Source organism: Balaenoptera physalus (assembly GCF_965194825.1).
Source record: "Balaenoptera physalus genome assembly, chromosome: 4".
NCBI lineage: Eukaryota > Metazoa > Chordata > Mammalia > Artiodactyla > Balaenopteridae > Balaenoptera > Balaenoptera physalus.
Window position 1 is genome coordinate 144,723,523 of NC_138891.1, and position 18,178 is coordinate 144,741,700.

The following is an 18,178-nucleotide window of genomic DNA, read 5'->3' on the forward strand; positions in this document are numbered from 1 at the left end:
CAGGTAAAGAGCCGCGGGGGGACCTGCTGCGGGGTGTCATCTAGCACCTGCCACCCTCTGCCCCTCTCCCTGCAGTCGCAGCTGTCTACGACGTCACACTGAACTTCCGAGGAAACAAGAACCCGTCTTTGCTGGGGATCCTCTACGGGAAGAAGTACGAGGCGGACATGTGTGTGAGGTGAGCGGGCAGGTGCCCACAGGGGCGGGGCCGGCAGGTGGGCGGGACTGGGGCCGGCTCCTCCCACCTCCTGGAGGTGGCCGGCATTCCACCCTCCAGGGCCGGCACACGGTGGGGACAGTACAGAGCAAAGGAGTGGGTGCGACTTACAGGAGGAATGTTCCAGAAGCTCCAAGGGAGGCGTGACCCCTCCCACTGGAGGGAGCAGAGGCTTTTTGGAGGAGGCGTCTGAGCTAAAACTTGGACAGCAAGTAGGACTTTCATAGACAGGAGAGGAACAAGCTGTCCCCGTCTGAGTGGGACGCACACGTGTCCCCCTTTTTCATGGTGTACAGCCACGCAGACCACCTGGGAGAGAAGGTGGGGTCAGGGCCACGTGCTGGGCTTTGGGCTCCTGGCTGCCCGGTCTGAGCTGGGAGGTTCCACCCCGCCAGCCTCCACCCCATTGGCTCAGAGGCAGCCCCGCCCGCACTGGTTAACGCAGGGCAGCTCTGGATGGCCGCCGCGGGACCCCCGAGGATCCCCCAGAAGCGAAACTCAGCCCAAAGAGGGGCCCCATATGGCCCTTAAAATGTCCCCAGGTTATCAGAAACTATTCCCGTTGGTCTGTGCAGTGAGCATTTATTGCGTGTCTGCTGTATGCACAGTAAGGGGGTAGAGGGATCAGAGAGAAGGGAGCTTCCGAAAGGATTCACTGCTGCAGAGGCAGAAACGTGCTCGGTGGGCGGGGCAGCTCCCAGGGCCCATCCCAAGCCCTGCCCTGGGGCCGGCGATGCAGAAATGTGCTCGGCGGGCCGGGGAGCTCCCAGGGCCCATCCCAAGCCCTGCCCTGGGGCCGGCGATGCAGAAAAGTGCTCGGCGGGCGGGCGGGGCTCCAGGCGCCACTCTGGGAGCAGAGGAAGGGAAATGACAAAGTGACCGTCTTTCTCTCCAGTTTGTTGGGCCATAATGGGAGAGGCCACCTGCACCCTGTCCTCCCACCTCCGCGGAAGCCCTTGCGGCTGGCTCCGCCCCCGCCCCCCCACGGTGCTGAACTTTCACCCCCGGGTAGAAACCCGCATCTCTCTGAGCTGATCGGTGCAGGGTCTCCTTCCCGCGGAACCTTACGGCCTGACGCTGCACTGCTTATGGCGTGACTTTTTGCTGGCACTGGTGGCTTTGGCCCAGAGGGGCAGGGATCTCAGGGTCAGAGGGGAACAGAATCCCTTTTGGGGTCCATCCCGAGTGACTCGTGGTCTTGGTGAAATGTCCAGACGTCCAGGGCCACTGGCAGAGCCTAAGGCGCCACTGGGAGAGCGGGCTCCATGTCTGTAACACAAGATCAAGGTCAGGGACTAGGGCTGTGGCCGGAGGTCGCCGTGTCTCTCCACCACGCTCTGATGCTCCACGTTCCTCTGCCTCGTGAAGAGAAGATAATCCACCCAGAAGTCTTCTTACCTGAAAGCACAGCCTGGGGGCTGCTCTGTTCATTGAGCGGTGTTCTGACCTGACTGTAGCTCCAGGCCTGATTCCCGGCAGGCCCTCCAGGTCCGTGTGTTGTCTGGATGATCCTGTTTGAACTCGCCAGTCTCCTGTTTCACTCACATGTGCCCAGAAGGGCAGAACGTTCCTGTGTGTATAAACCACATAGCCCCGTCTCTGTGTCAGCCCCATGTCGGCCACTGACCACCACCGACTCGGTCAGTCTGACCCAAGGAGGCTCTGACCGGCCCTCTTCATGTTAGTCTTGAGAGCTTGAGCCAGGACAAGTTTAAAAAAAAAATACCACTCAGTTCTCCTGCCCCGGTGTAGGAAGTTTCCAGGAATAATTTTGTGAAGATAAACCGGAAGCTGGGTGGCTTTTTCCCTCTGACGTTCACAGAGGACTAGCTCAAAGTCGCTGTAGGGTCTCTTATTCCATCCCGGGATCAAGGGAGAGCCCAGGACCCTTGCCCTTAGCTCTCTAGAACCCCTGGCCGGGGGCTGACCACCGGTGGCCAACAGGGAATGGGTGATCTTTCGGGGGCCCTGGATGGTCCCGGTCATCTTCACGGGAGCCCTCAGAGGCAGATCCTGCTCTGGTCCCTGGGTAGGAGGGCTCTGGCAGCCTTAGCCGCCCGAGATCAGAGCTGGTAGGTGGCAGAGCGGGGGGAGCCCGCCTGGTCCAGCTGCAGGCCGATGCTCACACCACCCTCCAGGCTATTCCGCCCCTCCACGTGGGCACTCAGCTCCAGCTGGAGAGGAGTGGTGCTTTAATCTGCTCATTTTCCCCTTTGTTGCAGAAAATGTGAGGCTATATTTCACCCAATCATATCTTAATAAATGTATCCTTAGAATGTCTAAAAGTTTCAACTTATTGTTTTGTATTACCAAACGGGTGTCTTGAGTAAAAACAATATCCCAGTGAGTCCAAAACATACCTGTAATCAAAGAAGACAAGGTTCCTGTGACCCAGTGGAGTTGTGCCTCATTTCCCCGGGGGCCTGAGACTGGGCATGGCCAGGGCCTTGGGGATGGTGGCTTGAGGCTCTCCTGTGTCCATGCTGGCAGTTGGGGCCAGCGTCCTCAAAGTGGAGTCAACTCCAGAGTTGTATTTATGTTTTATCTCATCATTTAAAATTCTTATTTTATATATTTTGTCCTGCATATAACAGACATACAACAGAACCTGTATGTGGTAATGTGAAATCAGGGGAGAACGGTCACGTGAGTTTGACACTTTTGGCCGTCATCTCTCTGTGGACAGACCCCTTCCAACTTCCTTTCCTTCCTGAGGCGGCACCTGTGGCAAACCCTTCAAGCGCTACTTCTCACCGTGTACTCCTGGAGGTCCCCAGCACCTTTCGGGTCCACAGAGTTAAACCGTTTTGTTTACTAGGAGGTTCTAAGTCTTCTTCTCTCCTCTGAGCATACAGCGGAGTCTCCCAGAGGCTGCGTGACATGTGGCCCAGCATCGCTCGGATGTCTGGTTGCGTATGTGCTTGTAAAACTGGGAAGTTTTACAAGGTGGATGGTAAAGATGGATCGGTATAACTCACAAAAACCAAAGTTCTCAACTTTTAGAGACAAGAAGGTAGGGCTTTGGGCTTTTTGGTGGCGCAGTGGTTAAGAATCCGCCTGCCAATGCAGAGGACATGGGTTCGAGCCCTGGTCCGGGAAGATCCCACATGCCGTGGAGCAACTAAGCCCGTGTGCCACAACTACTGAGCCTGCGCTCTAGAGCCCACAAGCCACAACTACTGAGCCCGTGTGCCACAACTACTGAGCCTGCGCTCTAGAGCCCGTGTGCCACAACTACTGAGCCCGTGCGCCACAACTGCTGGGCCTGTGCTCTAGAGCCCGCAAGCCATAACTACTGAGTCCGTGCACCACAACTACTGAACCTGCGCTCTAGAGCCTGCGTGCCACAACTACTGAAGCCCGCGTCCCTAGAGCCCGTGCTCTGCAACAAGAGAAGCCACCGCAATGAAAAGTACCACACCGAAGAGTAGCCCCCGCTCGCCGCAACTAGAGAAAGGCCGTGCGCAGCAACGAAGACCCAACGCAGCCAAAAATAAATAATTTATTAAAAAAACAAAAAAAACCCCAAAAGGTTGAGATCCCTAAAAACATGGAGATTTGCCTCTGGCCGTGGACTTTTCTTCTGGCTCTGCTCTCACTCTGGCCCCTCTGAGGTGGGCAGCCAGCCCCCGGGATGACCGCGGTCCCTTGTTAAATTACCGTTGCTCACACGTGCGCTCAGCGGCCCCTCCTGGCGATCCGGGGGTACTACAGTTGCCGTAGAAAGCGGTCCTTGCCCTGCTTGTGTTACCGGGTAGACACCTCCCCTCCTGGAGCTGGTAATTCAGCTGGTGATAGGGCTTGTACAGAAGTCAGTGTCACAGCTGGTGATAGGGCTTGTACAGAAGTCAGTGTCACAGCTGGTGATAGGGCTTGTACAGAAGTCAGTGTCATCACTGAAGCCAGCCGTTTGTTAATTGAGATTAAAGTTTCGAAATCTCTACTGCTTTTCATATTTGAAGCAAATGGATTTCATTTGTGAAACACAAACTCTTCTTTGCCTCATAAAAGACACTCTCAGCCACGGTCACTCCCAAAGAACAAACTATTAAGAAAGACCAAAACTGCTTAATGAACGGTCAGTTTTCCCAGTGGAGCTGGGGGCGCGATCTGCTCAGCTGACTGCTCCTGGGTGTTCCCGGGCAAGACTTCTGCGCTCCCGGGCACGTGAAGCACCTCCCAGCCCCTCCCTGGTTCCCTGCAGTCCCACTGGGCATGGCGGAATGCCCGAGAAGTTACTTTGATGTGTGTGTGTTTTTAGAAATTGAGAGTCAGATTTGAATAGAAAAGGCAGGGCTGACAAGTAACCCTGATGCATAATGATTTATTTTTCCCCTTTTCAGTTTGATGTCATCTGATAATTCACTTTGCTTTCAATCTTCTTAATAAAACAGGAGATTTCCTCTGGAAGAGATCCCGCTGGATGAAAAGGAAGCGGCTCAGTGGCTTCATAAACTGTACCAGGAGAAGGTAAAGGCGCTCAGCTCTCCCCACACCCACCCTCCTCTCGGGGTCTCACGAAGAGGTTTCAGAGGGGCAGCTAATGGGGCAGGCAGGTAGCACACTGGCTTCCTCTGGAGACAGGAGTGCTGTGCCACTCTCAGATTCTTCTTTCCAGTCCTCTTCTTCGTCTTTCATTTTTCCTAACTTTTGAGGAATTAACAAACTAGAGAAAAGTGTAATGGATATCATAATGCTTGTATAACCACTGGCAATAACATTTTATCACATTTGTTTCATTTTTTCATGTAAAAGAAATTATAGACATATAATACGCATTATGTATGTGTGTATGTGTATATATATGATTTAATAAGTAAGGCACAATATAGATGATGTGACAGGCTTCTTATGATGACCCCACCCGGTCCCTCCTCCATCCCCCCAACATGCCTCACCCCCGACTTTATACTGTGTGTATAAAGTTTATTTTATACACACAAACAAACAGGACACTAGGTTATCATCTTCAGCAATAGGGGAGGCTTGGATCATCAGAAAATCCTTCTAGTATAAAATACATATCCTTTTAGATGCATTGACAAGTGTTGAAAGTAAGGGAAATCTCTAGGGAGCAAAAGAGGAGGTGGGACTGAAATCCAGGTGGGAAGGCTGTGAGCTGAAGCTCGTGGAGTTTGCCGGTCCACCCAACCTGAAGTCTTGAGTTTTAATGCCTACCTGGAAGCAGAGAACAAAGATTTGACCTCACTTGGGGCTGGAAGTTGCAACTGCAGACCCTAATGAAGCTGGGACCCTCCTGGAGTTTTGCCCTCAAGTGGTTAAACTGGAAAATGTAACTGCCAGCATAGGAAGTGACTTTGAAGTTGCCTTTCCCCCTTGGTCTCTAAACGTCCCCCTGGTAATTCATAATCACAACACTGTCCTCAAACAGGTGTGGGGATTGAAGTTATACTAACAGCATAGTTCAAGAAGAACTAAGCCAAAATATCAGCATAAAAAGTGGTTCTAGGTGAATCTCTCTAGAGTCCCTGAGAAAAGCACATGTAAAACTAGAAGAACACGACTCCAAACCTAAGCTGCCCGAGATTTCTTCAGAAAAATTCTGCTGGAGATGCACTCACAACCAAAATCCACAATGGGCAAGTACAACAGACAAACAGAAAAATTAAACCCTCCCGAAACTTCAGCTAATGGAACTACCAGGCAGAGACTCAAATCAGTGTGTTTGAAATGATTAAGCAAAAAAGAAGGGATTGAAAACAAAAGAACAAGACCTATTAAAAAATGAGACAGATTTGAGAAAAACCAAGTAAAATGTATAGGCATGAGAAATCTACTGACAGCAAAATCTTAGTTAACAGATTAGATAGCAGATTAGATACAGCTGAAGAGACAATTAGTAAACTGGCAGGTTTTGAGGACATTACTCAGAATGCAGCACAGAGGAAGTGAAAATGTAAAAAGGAAGTTTAAAAGATCCAGAGGATAAACAGAGGTCCAGAATGTAACAATTAGAAAGTCCAGAGGAGAAGGTGGGAAGAACGGTGAAGAGCAGTTGTCAGAGATAACCGTAAAACTTCTAGAGTTGATGAACGTGGGTTTCATCAGCTTCAAGAAACCCAAGTCTAGAATAGGATAGATAAAAAGAATGTATATAATGTACATATACGTGTGTACACATATGCACACATATACATTATTACAAACATACACAAGATAGAGTAAACCCAGAGAGAGAACAAAGAAAATAAAAATAGCATAAATTATTTAAGCACAAAGCAAAGCTACAAAAGAGTGAATCTACTGCACCAAAAGCTTTTCTTTAAAAATATTAATAAAATAGAAAGCCTTGGGCAAGACTGACCAATTAAAAAAGAGTGCTGGCATTAAGGGGAATAAAAACGGTGACACAACCAAAGAGCAAGGAGTGAAAATAGTATGAGAGAAATATGACAACTTGATGCTCCTACATTTGAAAACTTGGATGAAATGTGTGATTTCCAAGAACAATAAAACTCTCCAGAAGAAAAAGAAACCTAAATAAAAAGGAATAGAGTGTGTGTGCATCACATGGTGGATGGGCAGAAAGACGTTGTATACACGAGCCTGCAAAAGAGAATGCATCTCTGGATCAGGGTCAAGTTTTAAAAGTTTGAAGGGACTTCCCTGGTGGTCCAGTGGTTCCAATGCAGGGGACGCAGGTCCGATCCCTGGTCGGGGAACTAAGATCCCACATACTGCGGGGCAACTAAGCCTGTGTGCTGCAACTACTGAGCCCACGGAGCTCTGGAGCACATGAGCCACAACTAGAGAGAAGCCTGCGCGCCGCAACGAAAGATCCCGCGTGTCACAGCTAAGACCCGACGCAGCCAAATAAATAAATAAATAAATATTTTAAAAAAAGTTTGAAACTCTTACAAAGAGTGACATTTGCAAGCAACAGTATTTGTTTAGCAGGAACTGAGAAATAACCTAAAAGTGCATTATTAGGAAGTAGATACATTATGTGTATTCATTTAACTGTGATTCAGTTAAAATGAATGAACTGCATATTAGTAATCTAAATGAATCTTGAGAAAGTAGGTGTTAAAAAAAAGCAGCTTGCAATAGGCGTATAGTGTGATGCTATTCACAGAAAATCACAAAGCGCAGGCGCAGTACCGTGCATTATCGTAGAGGTACCCGAGCACAGGAGAGCACGTGTAAGCCCTCCTGGGGATGGAGACCACCAGCTGAAGTGTGATGACTCCTGGCGGGGATGGGACCACAGGCCTTGTCTTCATCTCTAAGGGTTACTTTCTAAAACAACCTGATGCAAATACAGCAAGTGACAGGTTTTGACATAACTGATTTATTTGGGTATTTTCTATTATTTGCTATGTTTTTCCGTAATATTGAAACATATACATTTTTTATCGCTTTTCATGTCACTTACACTGTAATTTGCATCAGGGACCACACTGTGTGTCACGTTGTCCCATTTATTCTGTTTTTAGTGACCATTGTTTGTTACATCTGCAACGTTGACATAGATTTAATTCACCCCTTTAGATGCTGTGCTCCACCACGCGTGTTTCCCATGTGATGACGCCCCGTTTTGGCTAGTCGTCTTCCTACCTGTGAACAGTTATGAACTTTCTGCTGTTCCCTGTGCGGCAGGGCACGTGTGGGAGCGTTTCTGCCAGATGTTAACGCTGTGACTGGTGGTAGGAGGCTCTGGTCCCTTGTGAAATGTCTCTAAGTTGTGCTTCAAAGAGCCTGCCCGTTATGTCCCCAGCTGAGCGTGAGAAGCCCTTTCTCCCCGTCTTGTGAGTAGGGGGTCTGCACCGCCTTCGGCCCTATTGCCCTCTGCCAGGGAGTACGCAGACCCTGAAGCAGCCAAACTGGGTGCTTTGGTCCTGCTGTAACACACGTGTTTCCGGAGACACTGACGCCTCTGGTCACTTACCAGTGAGCTCCGGTCGTAACGTGGAAACAGACCTCGGTGTCACCAAAGGGCCTTGAAGGTCATTCCAGACAGTTTCCCCATTTTGCAGATGTGGGAACTAAGGTCCTGAGAAGGAGGTGACTATCCTGTGGGTGAAACTGTCCCCAGGTCTCCCGGCCTCTGCCCCTCCGCCATGCTCCCCCATGCTTGCTGTGCTGACCAGGCGGGGTCGGTGAAGGAAAGGGGCCTGTAATGACAGAGGGCCTGGAGCCCGCAAGGGATGGGGCGAGGGAGGGACTGGAAAACGGTGAGGGAGGGTGGAGATGTTGATGGTTTAGGTGGTGTCAGTTTCTCTAAAGTTCCACAATAAGCACGTTCAACAGAGGTTAGAAAGAGGAAAGAGGAGATCGGTCAAGCAAGGCGTCAGGGTTAGGAGAAAGGACGTGATATCTGAGTGGCACGGGCAGCAGTGTGTGTGGCAGGTCCCTCCCCAGGAGAGCGGGTGCACTTCCCCTTGTGTAACGCCACCTGCACCTGCGAGCAGGACGCGGACAAGGGGGCTCTGCTCCTGGAGTTGAGTGCCTGGCTGGAGGTGGCCGGGCTGGCCTCTGGACCCTGCTCTGTGCCCTCCCGGAATGACGGGGCCCGGGAAGGGGGGATCAGGGGCATCTGGAGAAACGTCGGGAAGCAGGAGCAGGCCCGTCGGGGGGCGCGGGGTGCTGTCTGCTGGTGGGAGGGGCGGCGACGGGGGAAGCCTTTGGGTGTGTGTGGAATTACTGACAGGTCAGGACGGGACAGAGGCTACCACGACTGCCTGGAGGCCCACCCCACAGGGAGGACGGCCAGGCGTGGGTGCCAATGGCAGGCAGTGGGTGAGATTGTACATGAGCATCTGCGTTAGGGTCACATGTGTTTTATTCAGGTGATCAAAAGGCCTGTCACAAACTTGGTGCAAATCTGTAACCACAGTGCACTCTCCTGCGGGGCTAGGTCCTGCCTTCTTGTCTCTGGGTGGCCTCCGGGCCCGGTTCACCTGAACCGTGAGCTCGCCAAGAGCCCCAGGGCGCCCCTGCTTCCCTCCCAACAGGTGCTCTGGGAGCAGGAGGCATGGCCCGTCTGCATAGGGGCAGGTGGTCAGAGCGGAGCTGGCCGAGCGAACCGGCTTGAAGACGTTCTGGAGCTGCACAGGGGAGGGCCTTCTGGGGGGGGGGGGCTCGTGTGGTCGCCCGGAGGTGTTCACACGGGCGTAAGGGTCGCAGCGGCTCCTGACCACACAGGACCTGTGGTGCCCGCCCCGTGCCCCGTCGATCAGCAGGGGCAGTTGGTGCCTGACCACAAGCTGGAAGAGGCCGCGAGCCTGGGCATTTGTTAATCCCCCTGCCCTGTTTTTAGGTAATACACAACACAGCTGTAGAAAGCTAAATGCAGAAAATAAAATAGAAAAACAATGAGGGCAGGTGAGATGTACTCCCCCGGGTAATTAAGATCGTGTGGGTGTGCATCTCTCCAGACTCCGTCCTAGACAAATATGTAGGCGTACATATTTTTACTGAAGTGGAATTATGTGGCACTTAACTTCTTTCAGAAAACAAACTATCGTGAGTGTATCTCCTTGTTAGCATGTGACGTGTCGCGGCTGCAGAGAAATCTCTGTCAGCCTCGCCGTTTCTCAGGCAGCTGGTGCTCGGTGTTGAGCGTGTGTCCCGTTTCCCTGTTGAGGATGTTCTGATGTCCTCACCCGGTCCTCTGTCCGCCCATCATTAGCCACCAGGACGCAGAGGAAGGAGAGGTTAAACAGCTTTCTGTGGGTGACACAGCCAGCGCGGGGTGCTGCCAGGCCGTCGGACCCCCAGCAGGTGGTGGCCGCCACCCTCGCCCTGGAGATGTCACAGGAGACGGCGAGGGGCCGGCCGACACCGCAGTCCTGGGTGTTGAAGGTGCGTGTCGTGCACCAGGCACCGGCTGACAGTTTTCCTAGGAAAGTTGTCTTGTCCAAGGGTTTGCATTTTTCAAGCTTTTGGTACAAGCCACCGAGGTTCTCCACGAAGGTCATGCCAACTTCATCTCCCACCCGCAGCCTGCATGGTCCGTCCACTTTATTTATAGGTTGAGTCATTTTTCACTGTGGGGTTATAACAACAGCACACGAAGAGGCCACTTTTCTGGTTGACTGTTTCAGGATGCGCTGCAGGAGATGTATAACCAGAAAGGTGTGTTTCCGGGGGAGCAGTTCAAACCCGCCCGTCGGCCGTGGACACTCCTGAACTTCCTCTTCTGGGCCACACTTCTCCTGTCTCCTCTCTTCAGCTTTGTCTTAGGCGTCTTTGCCAGTGGATCCCCCCTCCTGATCCTGACGTTCCTGGGGTTTGTCGGGGCAGGTAATGAACGGGCATGATGGCGCGGCTTGAGGTTGGGAGTCTTCCATGTGCCGGCCGCGGTGCCCAGGCCTGGAGATGGTCGGCCACCTGGGAGCCGGGATGCAACCTGAGCCTTGCCGGCCTCAGAGAGCTGCTCTGGCCACTGAGCCACAGGGCCGTGAAGGCCACAGCCAGATTCCAGGGCCATCTGTCCAGAAAGCTGGCCGGCCATCCGCCCGCCTGGCATCTCGTTCTGAGAGCTGTGTGGGGAGGGCCTGGGCCACCGGTTTGCACTCGGGCAGTTAGGGGCGTGGGCTGGTGTGACGGGCTGAGGTTCCCAGGACGCTTTCGAGGCCCTGCAGCCCCGAGTGCACTGCTGGGCACCCGGTCTGTCGGGCACCTGACTGAGAACTGCCCCCCGCAGCGGGCGCACACTTCCCTGGGCTGGCGGAGGAGCAGAGCCGGCCGCCGCCCGGGACAGGCTGAGTGGCCAGGCGCAGGGAGGGGGCGGGGGAGGGGAGAAGGCCGGCCTGCCCCCCCCCAGGGAAGTCTGAGGCCGAAGGTCCACCCGCCCCCATGACAATTTTTCCAGCTTGCCAGCAATCAGTCTAACCTCACCTGTTTCCTATTTTAAAGCTTCCTTTGGAGTCCGCCGACTAATAGGAGTGACTGAAATAGAGAAAGGCTCCAGCTATGGAAACCAAGAATTTAAGAAAAAGGAATAATTAACGGCTGTGATTGAACACACATAAACCTGACGGTGGTATCCAATTAATTCAATTAAAAACACAACAACACACACAGAGCGGGGGGTAGGGAAAAAAGACACTTAGAAACTATTTTTCTTATTAACTGGTGACTAATATTGACCAATAAAACTTGAACCGAGAGCAAAGCAGTCGGAAGGCCTGCAGATGGAGACAGACGCCAGCCTGGCACCTGCGCGTCCGCTGCCGGCAGAGCGGCCCGGGGGACCCGCTCCCGGGACAACGGGTCTCACCCCTGCCATCCCTCTAGAGCTCTGCCTGACGGAGGCAGCCCCTGGATGCTTTCTCTGCTCACACTTAGATCCAGTTTTTGGTTTTTAATCTGTTATCTCGGGAGTTTCCCCCTGCCCCTCGCCTCCTCCCCTGTTCTCCCTGCAAACTCTCTTCCCCCGTCCCCCCGGGGACGGTGTGCCTGGTTCCCGGGGTCCCCAGAGCACCCGCTGGTCCCGACCCGCTGGCGCCTCGATTCCAGGCGATGGGGGCGGGGCCCGGGGGCGTCCCCTCGGCGATAAGCACACTGGGCGGGGCTGGCGGCGGGACACGCCCCCTGGTCGTTTCCGGAGCGTCCTGGCGCTTCCCACCTAGGCCTGCCTGACACACCTTAAATCGGTTTTAAAGCGAGTGGAGCCCGAGAACGCGGTGAGATGTCGAGTCCTTCCCGAGCCTGGAGCTCGGCTCCTCTGTCCCACCCGGTCGCCCCGCCGGGAGCACGGGTGCAGGGCGGCCCCCTCCCCAGCCGGCCGGAGCCGGAGGCGCTGTGTGCCGGGGAGACCTCCGCCCGCAGCCCGCAGCCCGCAGGACTGTTGGACTTTTGAAAAGGCAGTGTCACCATCACCCTGTCTTCTGAAGGAGACTGTTAACACGGAGCTTTTAGAGAGTTTATTTTCACAGTTGATCTGTTGATGGCTCTCAACTTCCTGATGGAAACTAGAGGTGGTGAGCCCTCCCTTCCTCCTCCACCCCCCGTCCGGGCAGATGCACTTGTCCTGGGGGAGGGTGACCGGAGTGCCCTGACCTCGTCCCCTCCAGCCTGCTGCCCTGGTGGGAGCCGTTTCTTCCTCAGAGGGAGGTATTTCGTGCTCGCTTGGCCGCTGGCCTGGCCGGGCTGGAAGCCGCTGGGCTGCTGGGCAGAGGTTTGGGGGGGGGGTACTGGGACGCCCTCCCGGCTCCCGCCGGAGCCCCGCGCTCCGCCAGGCCATTCCACCGTCACCCTGCCTGCATCGGACTTTCGTCTTAAACGTTCAACTTGGTTTTTTTAAGTCACATTCCCCTCATCTTTTTTAGCAAGGTAAAGAAAAATAATGGGTGTTATCTCTGATAATACTGTAACCAGCGTTCAGAATAGAGGCAGGTTGAATTTTCTAGGGGAAAAAAATGGAAGAAAGAGGCATGGAAAACATTATAAACTAAACTGGAAAAATGCATTGGCCCTAAGTATGCATTCTGGGGAGACCTATGGAAACGGCATATACCCTTCATAATGACACTACTGAATTGTGCATGGTGACCTTGGTGAAGGGACCAAGGTCACAGGGAAGCGAATCACAGTTCTGGGCTTGCTCATGAGTGGTAGTGAATGCACACAAGTCCTCATGAAGTTGAAAGACAGCTTTGAAGTGCTTTCTCAGAAGAGAGCTTCCCTCTGCCACAAAGCACGTCCCCCGCTTCCCTTGGAGCCGGAACCGAGCAGGGGAGCTGCTTCCACTGCGGTGAGCGGCACCTTAGATCTTATTTTTCTTTACACGGTATGCTGCTCATCTGTCTCTGTGTGTCTGTGTCATTTGCTAATTCACTAATCCCTAAAAATCTTAAAGGAAAAAGTTGAAGGGTACTACTGTGAAGATATACTACCTGGAAAATGCAAATTTAGATCTTTTACCATTTAATTAATAGTTCTTGCTTCCCAGCTAAGTTCCCTCCCCTTGAAATTAATACACAATGTGTAAATTCTATAGAGTCAGTGACCAGCTGTGAAGACTCCTAGATGAATGGAGATTGAGACCACGTGTAGGTTTTAAATCTCAGTGACTTCCTTCTGATTTAACAAAGATTAGCTTGTGCATTTGAATACCAAGCCCTCTGAGAGCAATAAAAACTACACCATGAATGTTTGGGTTTTTTTTTTTTTTTTGGAGGGGTGGATTTTGCTTTTCATCCACTTCAGAAGGGAAGGGGGAGGCTCCTTTCATTTTTTAAATGAATAAATCCCAGAACAGTGTTTTTCTTATTTCTTTTCCTTTACCCCCTTTTGTTTCTGATGTTACCATTGTCCAAATTCAGGCTGAATGTTGGGACAGTCGTGCTTGTCATAGTCGGGGAGGGTGTGCTCTAGATTGAAGTCGTTGACAGCCTACACGCTAGGCCCTGGGTTGGGCGGGGCAAGGAATTTCTGTGGTGTTTGCTGACCTCTCTGCAGGGGAGGGGTCTGCTGACCTCTCTGTAGGGGCAGCTCTGTGGCCTGGGGCAGTCTCCAGGGCCAGCCCCCCTCCCACTGGAGATACACAAAGGGCGGGGCCCCAGGCCTTGGGCCCCTCCCACAAGTGCCCGATAGGCTGAGTTCTGAGCCAGGGGGCTGCTGGCCGGCGTGTTTCTCAGCTCAGGTCCTGGTGTCTTTTGTCACCTGCACACATATCCTGGTGCAGCCTGACAAGTAGAGTTTGGCTTCTGGGCCCTCCCCGTGTGTCCAGCAGTCCCCTCTGGGAAGTTCCAGGGGGCTTCTAGGGTGCCTGTGGCATTTCATGGTGACCTTGTGACAGCTACCAGCACCTGGGGACTTTCTGGCCCCTCTCGGGGTCTTTGTGACAGCACTGAGCAGAGATGGCCTCACTCCTGCAGGTGAGCAGACGCTGGGGAAAGGCTTACCTGGTTGGGGAGACCACTGACAAGAGTTTTAACCCCAAAGAAAGAAGTGATGCCAGTCATCCGGTCTTTGGTGATGGCGTACGGGATGCATGGCCCTGTCTGTCCACAGCCCCTGCCTGAGAAGCACAGAGTCAGGCTGAAGAGTGGTCTCTATACAAACCACTCAGTAATGACACAAATCAGCGACGTGAACAGAACTTTCTTGCAAAGGCAATGCAGGCATGATCGCCAGTCAGTTCGGAATCTCCACCCCATTTGCCCCGTCACCCCCGTGTGCATCGTGGCACACGCTCTTTGTCACACTAGTTACTGAGCACCGAAATCGATCTGGGGAGAAAGCGGTGCGTGCAGCCACGTGCAGGTCAAGAGCTGTCTCCAAGCTGTCCACAACCATGGGACCCCCCCCATTTGTGTCAGGTTTGGGGTGAAGAATAAGTATCTCTCTGCATGTTGCTTTGTCTCTGCCCAAGACACCTATAGACAAGCCAAATAGAATCTTCTCAGCCCAACTGATTTTCAGCTGAATTGTCCGACCCTGTGTGTGAACTCGTGCTGCAAATTTCTCACCCACAGCTGCATGCAGCCCCGGCATGCAACACAGCGGGCAGTGGTGCCACGTGGCTTTCAACCCTCTGCAGCGTAACCAGGCTTAGGGTTAAAACCATGCGCCTGACGTGCCTACCTGCCTTCCGTCTGGAGACAGCATGTCCCCAGCCCACGTGTCTGCCCCTCTCTCTAGCAAGGTAGCTCCCAAAGCAAAGGCAAGCCTCTCCCCAGCACCTGGGCGTGGCCGGTAGCGCCGGCCTCACCCCGGCCACGGCCCTGACCTGGTCCCACGAGGTGAGTGGTGCTGCCGGGTGTGTGCAGATGTTCACGCGGGTTCTGCAGCCTTGCATATCAGGGCCAGGACACAAAAATGCAGGGACCTTTTTTGGGTAGGAGATGACACACTGCACTCTGCTTGATGGAAGGGGTGGACACACATGAATTAAGTTCACTGCAAGCATCAGCCACTAGCTAACTCAGTGGCAATGGTGGCGATTCCCACAAAGCACTTCGGGGAGCCCAGGAAATCACAGGGTTGCTGACACCAGTCAGCCTGGCAGCGGCCGCGTATTCTTTTCAAAGACAATTGAATCACTTTAAAGTTTTAAGCTTTGTGATGACAAGTTCACTTGGAGTTTTCTTTTCCCATAAACTTTTCAGTTTCTTAACTTTTTGTTGCAAAAGTATTTTGGACAGAAGTTGAACTGTGAATGAGATGCTGAAATGCACTAAATTGTATTAAACTGGAGTTACTTGATACCATGAAGAAATGCATCTGATCTACTTGTATTTATTGTCTCAGAATTGTACGTGGTGACAATCAAATGATACTTGCCTAAACGCCAGGAAATTCAACTGGCTTCTTAATCATAAGGGTCGTCAGCAAGTACTGTAGCTGTAAATGAAAATATCTCTCTTTGGAAAATCACACAAACCATCGACTCAAATGTGTGGGACAGGTGTCGGGGTTCTTTTTCTATTATCGATCCTCTGCCGTACCTGACCGTTGGCCAGCTTCAAAGGGTGATAAATTGTATACAGGGTGCAAATGTATTACATGGATGCTTCCTTTTGTACACTTCATTTTTACAATTTTGCTACAGCTTTGTGTAGTTGAGGAGAGCGGTATTTTTGGTCTGTGGGAGCTTGTTGGGGGAGGGAGTGGGGGGAGCTATAACTTTGATCCTAAAAGCCTGTATCCCGAAAAACTGGCTGCATTTGCCGTGCGCTTGCGAAGGTCACTTTGTACACAGGCGTGCTTGAGCCTGCCTGAGTGGCAGTATTTTCTAGATAAAATGCTGTGGGCATCATACTTGTTTATTAAAATTGCTGCTGTGAAAGAGCGGGATAAAATATCCCCGCTACAAGAAAAAGTGACTGCCTGCCTCCTTCTGTCCCTTTGCTTCTGGCCCGCAAAGGGTTTTCCCGGGGAAGGAAAGGCCCTCCAGGCACGTCCCGGCCCGCGGGGTCCTCGCCTGAACAGACCCTCCCGAGGCTGGAACTGTTTCTCCGAGGCTGTCTTGTGAGGACACTTTCTGAGCCTTTCCATTTCATGTAAGTTGCTTTCGGAAGGGAAATGGAGAAGGAGAGCGATCCTCAGGCAAAAACAAGGGAGAAAAATCAGTTGGTGCCTAAAGCATGCTAAGTGACCCTCTGCCTAAAAACGGGTCTTAAAAGCCATCCAGGACTAAAGGTTTCCAAAGTAGGCATGTATATATCAAAAACTATTTTTTTGTAAAAACAAATGCATTCTGTGGAGAAAACCCAGGAATGCTTTTTCTTCTTTATAAAGAAAAGAACTCTTGTTCGAACCAAGAGCTATTCCAGGGTCTGATTTGTCTGTCTTGTGAAAATAAATCGAGCTAAAAGAACCGTGGTGTCACTTATGCTCTGGGAACAGCCCCTGAGTATGTGCTTTTCTGCTCTGGGGCCGGTGCCGGCAGTGGGGATGGGCCCACGTCTGCCCTGCGACCTGGGAAAGCCGGGCTGGGACCGGCGCTCCTGACACGCATACGTCTACCCACGATTTAGCTTTAAAAATATATCCTGAATTCAGAGCATGCGTGTACCAGCACATGCCTACAGGCGCCCCCCCCCCATACACACGTGTATGGGCACACACACACAGGCACACACACAGGGACACACACCCCAGAGAGCAAGGGGAGAGCTTGGGGTGGTCATACAGGAACAGCCCCATTAGGAAATGGGATGACACCCCAGGCCTGCACTGGGGGCTCCCCCTCCCGTGTCTTCTCCCAGCGTGGAGCCTGAGAGCACAGCCTGGTCCAAGTGGCCGCACAGCAGTGGGTCTGAAAGTGCTCCCCAAAGGCTGAAACCTCAGTGGGGAGATGGAATTGTCCTGTGACAGCTCAGAGGAAGGGGGCGATGTTGCATGCTCTGGGCTCCAGATCCACCAGCTGGTGGGGATGGTCCCCCTACAGGAGCCCCGACGTCCTGCCAGGGGTCAGAGACTTGGAGGTACTCCAGGTTCGGCAAGGCTGGGAGCCGCAGGGCAGGGGTGCACTGTCTGGGAAGGCGCTGCTCACCGGCCCCAGGGGCTCCTCCGGCTCCCCCCACCCCAAGCTCCTCAGTCATGGCTCAGGACCAGAAGGCCTCTGGAACATAGTTCCCCGCAGACTGTGTTAAAACATCACCAGTTACTGGTAAAGGATTCCACTGATGTCTGAGTAAACGGTCGGTCCCACCTGCCCAGGACTTTGTAAGAAAGCTGACCCACTGGGCCAGCCCAAGGCCGTGGATATGCCCTCCACCCTATGAAAGGCAGGGCGCTGGCTGCCACCCTGGGACTGTGCCATCCGGACACAACACGGAGCTGTGCTCCTGGTCTCAGGATGGACCTTCAGTGCCCGAAGTCAGCCGGGCAGGTAGGCATTGTCGGCCACCCCTCCTGCTCAACCCCGTTTTCTGCGGCTCCAAACAGAAAATAGGGTTTGGGGCCAGCCTGCATCGGCTCCTTCTCCAGGGAAAGATTTGGTGCAGAAGGAGGTGGGCGCTATGGGCCCTGGGGAGGCTCAGGGTTTGGGGGGGGGGGCGTGTCCGGCATGGGGCTGCCCCTGGCATCACGCAGGACTCCGGGTTTGGAGAGGCGCCCGCCCTTGGGCGTGGGAGATACGTAGTCCAGACGCCCCTCCTCAGCCCTGCTGTTCCCCCGGGACAGCCCCGCACATCGCCAGTGTCCTTGGCGCCCCGATGGCGCTGAGTCAGGACAAGCGTGAGGAGAAGCGTTTCTTCCTGGTGGCTCAGTTTGCTGCACACTCTCCGGGACCCGATGACCCGCAGAGCTGCTGGGGGTGGAGGTGAAAGCACACACGTGCCGCTCCCTGGCAGCCCGCACGGCAGACGCGCCGCAGAGTCTAGCCCTGCGCAGGGCCATCCGGAGTTGGGCTGACCCTTCTGTTGTTCCCACGCCCTGTCCCCAAGGAGGGAAACTCATTTTACTGTCCTGAACACTGTTCCCACTTAGACTTTCTTTTTTGGCTGCACCGCGTGGGATCTTATTTCCCCGACCAGGGATTGA

At 53.1% G+C, this 18,178-nt stretch overlaps 1 protein-coding gene across 5 annotated transcripts in view; it reads left to right on the forward strand.

Moving 5' to 3' along the window:
• The window catches only part of AGPAT3 (1-acylglycerol-3-phosphate O-acyltransferase 3), a 98,870-nt gene that overhangs the window by 77,526 nt on the left and 3,166 nt on the right, over positions 1-18,178 (forward strand). For 4 of the 5 annotated variants that reach the window (XM_082459888.1, XM_082459889.1, XM_082459891.1 and 1 more), the window contains 4 exons: positions 76-178; positions 4,612-4,687; positions 10,285-10,483; positions 11,099-16,010. In XM_082459888.1, coding sequence (XP_082316014.1) covers positions 76-178; positions 4,612-4,687; positions 10,285-10,483; positions 11,099-11,187 — 467 coding nt within the window. In that variant the 3' untranslated portion in view covers positions 11,188-16,010. Of the gene's footprint in view, positions 1-75; positions 179-4,611; positions 4,688-10,284; positions 10,484-11,098; positions 16,011-18,178 lie in introns of those variants that run through there. The other variant, XM_082459892.1, reaches the window with a different exon arrangement.